The sequence below is a fragment of the Pantherophis guttatus genome, chromosome 18 (assembly GCF_059756535.1).
Source record: "Pantherophis guttatus breed Tessera chromosome 18, ASM5975653v1, whole genome shotgun sequence".
NCBI lineage: Eukaryota > Metazoa > Chordata > Lepidosauria > Squamata > Colubridae > Pantherophis > Pantherophis guttatus.
The window spans coordinates 814,543-823,143 of NC_142080.1; the positions used below are offsets into that span (position 1 = coordinate 814,543).

General features: G+C 46.7%; 1 protein-coding gene across 3 annotated transcripts in view; it reads left to right on the plus strand.

Moving 5' to 3' along the window:
• The window catches only part of CERS2 (ceramide synthase 2), a 19,959-nt gene extending 11,475 nt beyond the window's left edge, over positions 1 to 8,484 (plus strand). For all 3 annotated transcript variants that reach the window (XM_087881412.1, XM_087881413.1, XM_087881414.1), the window contains exons 2-11: positions 313 to 486; positions 1,796 to 1,913; positions 2,103 to 2,221; positions 3,051 to 3,108; positions 3,242 to 3,292; positions 3,727 to 3,819; positions 4,109 to 4,237; positions 4,924 to 5,030; positions 5,611 to 5,764; positions 6,489 to 8,484. In XM_087881412.1, the coding sequence (XP_087737538.1) occupies positions 314 to 486; positions 1,796 to 1,913; positions 2,103 to 2,221; positions 3,051 to 3,108; positions 3,242 to 3,292; positions 3,727 to 3,819; positions 4,109 to 4,237; positions 4,924 to 5,030; positions 5,611 to 5,764; positions 6,489 to 6,650 (1,164 nt within the window). In that variant the 5' untranslated portion in view covers position 313 and the 3' untranslated portion in view covers positions 6,651 to 8,484. The remainder of the gene's footprint in view (positions 1 to 312; positions 487 to 1,795; positions 1,914 to 2,102; positions 2,222 to 3,050; positions 3,109 to 3,241; positions 3,293 to 3,726; positions 3,820 to 4,108; positions 4,238 to 4,923; positions 5,031 to 5,610; positions 5,765 to 6,488) is intronic.
• The last annotated feature ends 117 nt before the right edge of the window (positions 8,485 to 8,601 follow it).

Here is an 8,601-nt window from a genome sequence, read left to right on the forward strand (position 1 = left end):
GGGATGTGGGGGTCTCCCATCTGCGGATTGGCTGTGGGGATTGAAAAGCTAGCTTCCTTCCTTCCTTCCTTCCTTCCCTCCCTCCTGCTCTTTCCTTCCTTCCTCCCTCCCTTCCTTCCTCCCTTCCTTCCTTCCTTCCTTCCTTCCTTCCTTCCTTCCTTCCTTCCTTCCCTTTCTTTCCTTCCTTCCCTCCTGCTCTTTCCTTTCCTTCCCTCCCTCCCTCCTTCCTTCCTTCCTTTGTTCCTTCCTTCATTCCTTTCTCTCCCTTCTCTCCCTCCCTCACCTCTATCATGGCTTCTCTCCCTTCTGCAGGATGTTTCAGACGTTGTACAACTACTTCTGGTGGGATCGGCTTTGGTTGCCGGCCAACCTGACCTGGGATGACCTCCAGGGCCAAGATGACCAAGTCTACAGCAAAGCTTCTCACCTCTACTACACCATTCCTCTGGGCTTCGTCTTCCTCATCATCAGGCACTTCTTCGAAATGTGAGTATCCCTGGAGCACAGAGGAGAAAAATGGCAGATTTTTTTTCCTTCCTTCCTTCCTTCCTTCCTTCCTTCCTTCCTTCCTTCCTTCCTTCCTTCCTTCCTTCCTTCCTTCCTTCCTTCCTTCTACCTACCTACCTACCTGCAACAAAGAGAAGTGTGGGAAGGTTAGACTTGCTCTGATGAAAGAAAGAAAGGCAGAAAGGTAGAAAAAAGAAAGAGAAGAAAGGGAGAGAGAGGAGAGAAAGAAAAAGACAGAAAGACAGAAAGAGAAAGAAAAAAGAAAGAAAGGAAGGAAGAAAAAGAAAGAAGGAAAGAATAATAATTCTGGGACATGCTGGCTGGGGAATTCTGGGAGTTGAAGTCCAGGCATTTTAAAGTTGCTAAGGTTGAGAAACACTGATTTATTTTAATCCAGAGCCTGGGAAGGACCGATCCATTTTTCTAGAAACATAACATTCCACAAAGGGATGGGCTAACTTGAATAAATAAAAATCCCTCCCTTTACATTCTTCCAGATTTCTCTCTCTCTCCCTCTCAGCCCCCCCCCACCTTATTCCACCTTCCAAATTTGTTATTGTGAGGAAAATAAGAGGAGGGAGAAATCTTTTGTTTGGGGCTTAAAAAGAAGGATTAAAATCAGCGGAAGAATTAAGACAGCCAAGAAGAAGAGAATCAGCCAGTGAAGAGTTCGGATGGAATTTCAGAATCCCAAAGTGGCAGGATTTGTTTATTTATTTTATTATTTATTTCAGGGAGGGGAAGGCCAAGCACTTTTCTGAGGGGGCAGAGGGGAAGGTGGCACAAGCGGGCAGTTCATTGCAAAGGGTCATTTGCAAGAAATAATCCAGAAAATTTAGACTCGAAAAGCTGGGGCTGGAGGAGCAGGGCCTGCCCTCCAAAGATTAATGCACCAGCCCTGGGCCACGCTGCAGGAGGCCTGGGGCAGCTCTGCCCTGCAGAAGAGGGGATTGAAAAGTGGGCAGTTGCCCTCCCAGGACAGCCCCTCTGCCAAGATTCAAGAGCTCGGAGGGGCCGGCAAGAAGTGAGGAAGGCTGGCATTGCTCCTTCCTTCCTTCCTTCCTTCCTTCCCAATCTGCCTTCCATCTTTCTGTCCCTATCTTCCTTTTTTCTCACCTTCTCTCCCCCGTCTCCTTTTTCCTTTCCTTTCCTTTCCTTTCCTTTCCTTTCCTTTCCTTTCCTTTCCTTTCCTTTCCTTTCCTTTCCTTTCCTTTCCTTTCCTTTCCTTCCCTCTTTCCTTTCCTTTCCTCCATTTTTTTCACTCTTCTTTTTTTCTTTTCTCCTTCAGCTACATCGCCACTCCACTGGCTGGGCTTTTGAACGTCAAAGAAAAAACCCGATTAAAAGCCACGCCCAATCCAGTGCTAGAGAAGTTTTATTCCACTTCCTGCAAACATCCCAAACAGGTAACTTGGCCAAGGTGCCTTCGGCAGGGAAATCCTCCCAAATTTGGCTGCAGAAACGGAGGTGGGGGTGGTGGGGCTGGAGAGAAGAAAAGCAGCTTCCGGGGTGTGAAGGGGAAGTGGCCAGAATTGTCCTCGGCCTGCACAACCTCCTTCACAACTGAGTTGTGTGTTTCTTGTTTCTCCCCGCAGGGGGCTATTGAGGCGCTGTCCAAAAAAAGCGGCTGCAGCCCCCGGCAGGTGGAGCGCTGGTTCCGGCGGAGACGAAACCAAGATAGACCCAGTTTGCTCAAGAAATTTCGGGAAGCCAGGTAGTCCCTTTGCCCTGAGTGCCCGGCCCTTTATTTGTAAAGAAAACTCAGGTGCAGCCTGTGGGCCAAACCCTCCCAGCATTCCTTGTTAGGTAGTCCTCGGTTTACGACTGGGCCCGGCAATAATGGTCGTAAGTCATGATGGTTGCAAAGCAAGTCAAGCGTGAATTCAAGCTGATTTTATGACTTTTGGTGGCCATGGTCGTTAAGCGGATTTATTCTTTGCGCTGGCTGGATTTTGCCAGAAACCAGAATTAAATGTCATTTGGGGGGGGGAGGGAGAAGGAGGCACAAATGTGATCCATCCGAGGTGACAAACAGCCCAGTTGTTGAGCCCCCCCAAATACGTTCACATGATGAGGGGGGGGGCGGCCATTGGAACTTTGGAATTGGTATCTAAATACCTTTTGGAGGACTCTGTCGTAATTTGGAACGGTCGTAAATGGAGGATTACCTGTATTGTATTGCCTGATTGGCATATAATTAAGACCTGCTGTGGAGGGGGCCAGGTGGATGATAGAAAGTGGGTGCTGGAAAAAATGACCCCCACAAGGGGCGTTGATTAGCAAATTTCACATTGTCTTTAACAATTCTAATAAAATTAATTTGACCTCAGCTAAAAGGAAACTCCGCGGTTGATTCGGTTTAGAACAGGTTAAAAAAAAACACCCCGATAAATGTACGGAGCAGACTGAGACCCCCTAGACGCCGGAGACAGGCACTCTGCACATGCTCTTGACGCGCTTGGTGCAATTATTTTTTTTAAAAAAATTTGCTCAGAGAAACCACCACCAAACCAACAACCTCATCTTGTGCTTCCTTTTTCCAGTTGGAGATTCACGTTTTACCTTGTTGCTTTCATTGCTGGCATGGCGGTTATAGTTGATGTAAGTATAGAGCCTTCCTGTCGGAAAGATTTAAACCTCTTTCTTAATTTATTACTCTCGGTAATTCCCCGGTTCCTTCCTTCTAATGGGCTTCTCTCTCTTTTGTGTGTGTGTGTTTGTGGGTCTGTTGCAGAAACCTTGGTTTTACAACCTCGAAGAAGTGTGGGACGGATACCCTATTCAGGTAAGGACAGTTTTCGGCAAGAATTTCTTCCGAAAAAGTTTGCATGGATTTTTAAAAATAAATGCACAAACCCCAACGGGTGATATCGACATTGCAAAGAAGCAAAGGGATAAATTCTTCTTCTAATATTTGGTGCCCTGTCAAATCTAGAGAATTTGGCACCCGAGAATGTTATGATGCACATATTAATATGGGCTATTTTTTCTCCTCTTTTCTTGGATTTATAAAGGAGAACAAAACCGATTTCATGTAACAGATGTTTGACTTAAGCAACATAAATGTTGGGCTCAATTGTGGTCGTATCTCGAGGACTTCCTGCAGGCATGCAGTTCCCAGCTTGATTTTTAAAAAAGAGGAAAAAAAAAGGTGGGGGGAGGCTTGTAAACACAGTTTCTGGTTGGGCTCACTGTTTTAATCTGGTTTTTCTCCCCCAGCCCTTGCTTCCTTCCCAGTACTGGTATTACATCACTGAGCTGTCCTTTTACTGGTCGCTCTTGTTCCGCATCGCCTCCGACGTGAAACGGAAGGTGAGCTGGATCTGGGGGGGAGGGACGACCTTGTGGGGTGGGAAAATGGATTTTAGGGGTCAAAAGAGAGAGATTTCCCTCCAGAAGTTTTATTAATGGGGAAAACCAGTGCAGGTTGGGATCCTGGGTTCGGGTTGTGCCCGGCTGATGCCTCCTGAGCAGAAGAAATAGTTTCCTAGAGTGGCTTCCGACAGGGAAGGAAGAGGGGATTTCTTCCTCCTCCCCTCGGATTGGGGGGGGTGTCTCCCCTCCCGCTTCCATCTCTGCCTTTCCTCCCGTTGGTGGACAGGATTTCAAGGAGCAAGTAATTCATCATGTCGCTACTATCATCTTGATCAGTTTCTCCTGGTTCACCAACTATATCCGGGCAGGGACCCTCATCATGGCTCTACATGATGCCTCCGACTACCTGCTGGAGGTGAGAAGTTAAGCCAGGATATCTGGGGTCACCCCCGTCTTGGCTCCCTGTGGGATCAAATCACCTCCCTCTCCTCCTCCTTCCTCCTCTCCTTCCTTCCTCTTCAAATCTCCTTCCTTCCTTCTCTCATCTTTTTCTTCCTCCCTCCCTTCTTTCCTCCTCCTTCCCATCTCCCTCCCTCCCTCCCTGAATTCCTTCCTTCCTTCCTCTCTCTTAAATCTCCTTCATTCCTTCTCTTGTCTTTTTCTTCCTCCCTCCTTTCTTTGCTTCTTTCCTCTCTTTTCTTCCCATCTCCCTCCCTCCCTCAATTCCTTCCTTCCTCTTCCTTCTTTCTCTCATCTTTTTCTTCCTCACCTCCTCCCTCCCTTCTTTGCTCCCTCTTTTTCCCATCTCCTCCCTCCCTCCCTCAATTCTTCCCTCCCTCTTCAAATCTCCTTCATTCCTTCTCTCATCTTTTTCTCCCTCCCTCCCTCCCTCCCTCCCTCCTTCCTTCCTTCCTTCCTTCCTTCCTTCCTTCCTTCCTTCCTTCCTTCCTTCCTTCCTTCCTTCCTTCCTTCCTTCCCCTTTGGCCTCCTTCTGTCTGTTTAAAATAGGCACAGAATTTCATTTGCAACTAACTTTCTTTTGCATAAAAGAAATTAAAAGCAGCGATGTGTCACTCTTCCCTTTCTTCTCATGCTTTGCAGTCTGCCAAGATGTTCAACTATGCCGGCTGGAAAAATACCTGTAACAACATTTTCATCGTATTTGCAGTCGTCTTCATTATCACCCGCTTAATCATTCTTCCTTTCTGGTGAGATTTTTCACGGGATTCTTGGAAACCCCCCCAAAAATGGCACTGACTAAGAAAATAAAAAAAGGAAATTCACAAGATAAGGCCTGGAAATGAAAATGAGATGGTAGAAAATTGAATCTTTTCCCAGACTTTCATTTTTGGCAAAATATGATCCATTTCAGAATTGAGTTTTTCTGTAAATGTGTTCCTTGATTTGATCTTGTTTGGAAATATTTCATCTGTTAAGATAGACTAGTAAATCACATCCTTTTTTTAATTTTAATTCAAGTCTTATTAGAAACCACAGAGGAAAAGCTAAGCAATATACCATGGACTGTACAGTTTACAAATTACATTAATCCACGAATAAGCAAACCACAGTTTGGGGGTTTTAGCCACCAATTAACCTTCATTCTGCTTTTAAATTTTTAATTCTCCCTTTGAAAGTGGGGTGTGGCCTTTTCAAACCTTGGCTTTGTGGAAGTTGGGAGGGTTTTCCTCTTTAAAACTCAACTCTTTGCAGAGATTAAAGAGAGGGAAGACACTTTAAAATATTAACATTTTAAAATATTAACCCTTTCTCTGGTTCCTCTCCTAGGATTCTCCACTGCACCATGATTTATCCTTTAGAGGTTTATCCTCCTTTCTTCGGCTATTACTTTTTCAACAGCATGATGGTAGTCCTTCAGTGCCTCCACATATTTTGGGCCTACCTTATCGTTCGCATGGCTCAGAAATTCATAACTGGAAAGGTAAGAGGGACGTTTCTTAAATTTACTTAATGCTCGGCAAAGCTTGGGAAGTGGAAAGAGAGAGGGAGCCTTGTGCTCAATTGGCACAAAGGGATTTTTATTTTGGCGCTCAAAACAGGAATTGTAAATGTCTTGAGAGCCGTCGGATCCTCACTCTCGCATAACGTCTGCTTTTGCCATCCTGAGGACTAGAAACTTTTGATTCCCGTCCTCGTCGAAGCCATTGACTGGCCCATGTTGTATATTTCATTCTTAGAATGAGGTGTGTTGGCAAGCTTAAAGACAGCCTGTCTTGGGTTTCTCTTCTTTTGTAAAAGAGCATTGAACGATCATTTTTATAATAAATAAAAAAAAAAAAACAGCAGAAAATGCTCTTCGGCTTTTGAGGAGAGTGGGGTCCTCTATGGTGGCCCGAGATCAGAGGGCAAACGCTGGTTGTTTTCATCCGTTCCCAACATCCATTTTAAAATGACATAAAACTCCCCAGATCCACAATGGCATAAAACGCAAAAATAAGCATCGGATCGGATAAGCCTGGAAAACTAATAAGCCATAATGACAAACTTCAGGCAAACAATTGGGCAGAACGGGGGTGTCCTTTTAAGCCCTGGTCTGGTTACCAGTTGGGCTGTTTCCCAGGCGGTTAAGACGCATTGTGGATCAGAGCAAGGGGCCACCGCTAAGAAGGCCCCGCCGGGGACTCACTCTCCGTCTTTTCCCGCAGATACTGGAGGACGAGCGAAGCGATCGGGACGAAACGGATTACTCCGAGGGGGAGGAAGAAAAGGCTGCTGCGGGCGCTGTGCCCGGCGCAGGAACCAAGAACGGCCCTCTCACCAATGGGCACCCTATCTTGAACAATAACCACCGGAAGAAAGTAGAATAATTCCCCACCGGCTCTGTTTTCCCCCCCGCCCCACCCCCCGAATGCCCGTCTTTCTCTCTCTTTCTCTTTTTGGCCCCAGCTCATCCTGAGTCCGTTGCGTGATGCGTCACCTGAGACTGGAGGGTGTTTTCGTTTTGTGGCCAAGCCAAAAATTTGAGGAAAGACGGCTTAAATTCGGGCACGAGGTTCCTCTGCCTACGATTATCCAGAATGGTTTGCCCCATTTCCCCCCCACCATCACTTTTGGGGAAGGGGGGGCGCCGTGCTCCTACCGCCTGCTAATCTGGCTTGGAAGGAATCGTTCCCCTCAGAAGGCGTCCCCCACAAGACCCCCTCTTCCTCCTCCCGTTTACTCCCGCCCCCCAACCTTCACCAAACTGCCTTAAATTCTCATCGGGGAAGCCAAGAAAAATGTCAGTCCTTCCCTCTTGTTTCCCCCCCCTTTCGCCCCCTTACTTGTTGAACCCCCAAATACAAACTGACCCCCTAAAGAAAGGCAGGAAGGGGGGAAAAAAATCTCTCCATCGCGGTGATGCCCGCAGCCGCCAGATTTGCACCCGTCAAGATGCGCCCGAAGTGGAAAGTTCATCTTAAGTTGCCAGTCCTCATGGAGGTTTCCTCCCTGTGCCAAAGGGCCAGCGGGTCAGAAAAAGCGGGGATTTCTTTGCCTCTCCTGGAGTGAAGCGATGTCGGCTGAGAATCTCCACTGGGCCCGTCTGGTTTTTCACGAGGAATCTGGATATTTTATGGAGGGGTGGGTGAAAAATGGGCTTTTGGGCTCTTTTTGTCTGCCTTGTGCACCTTCTCCTTTTTCGGATTATTTTTCTATCCCTTGGATGCTGCAAAATTCGGGCAGGCTGGTTTGGTGTTTCGAGCCGAAGTAGGAATTCATGTTTTGGTCAAGACATTCGGGGTGAGAAGGGAAGACAAATCCGCCCCGGCCTTAATTTCCCTTCTCGGCCAATGCCTATCGCTTTATATCATTCAAGCCATGTTTCCCCTCTTTGGGGGGGTGGGGTGGGGGGGTTGAGAATATCTAGCTTTGTTAGCTGCACCAAACCTAAACCGGGGTTCAGGCGAGGGAGTCCCTGTCCCCAAGATCACTCTTGCACATGGTTTTTGTAGTTGCCAAGAGCAGAAGTGCTGGAGAAGCCACTGCCTTAAATGCGGGGAAGGGGTGGGGTGGGGAAGGGAGGGGTCTGAAGAGCTGGATAGAAAGGTGGAGAGCAGGTACGCCTATCCCCCTGTCCTGGGGAGGATTTTTCTGGAGCATTTTTTTTGGGGGGGGGCTAAATTCAATAGGTCAACAACAGCCTTGGGTATTAAAAGCTGATTGGGGGTTTTATTTCAATTTCTTTCTGCAAAATGTTAAATTTTTTTCGCCCTGCACTCTCAGCAGTCACTTTGTTGGGTCTCCCAGGATGCAACCCCCCCCCAGCCACCCATCACCACCTCCTCCCTTTCCTTCTATTTCCCGTCCTGACTTTTCAAAGGTACCACGAACTCTGGAGATCTTAATTAATGTTTAATTTATTAGGTAGTAGGCTTTTTCAATTCTACCCCAATGGAAGAAAAAAAACAAAACTCAAAAAGGAAATTGGGGGTGGGTGGGGGGATCTCAGAATGGGCGGAGGGGAATTCTGGCCCAGCCGATCAGCTGAAATGGCAGTATTTTTTTTTTTTGGAAGGGGGGGTTAATTTAGGGTGGGTGGGGGAGGGGAGCAAAAGGACCACTCGTTATCTTCAGACCAAAATACGTGTTCTTTTTTTTTAAAAAAAGAAAGTTTAATTCTATTAAAACTTTAATTAAACTAATAAACTTCTTTAAAAAAAATGACCTCGACGTTGATTTTGTTATTCCCAGAGGTGGTTGAAAAAAATATGAGTGGGGTTATCGTTTTTAAAATTAATTAAATTTATACGCCGCCCATCTCGGTATCGAGTGATTGTT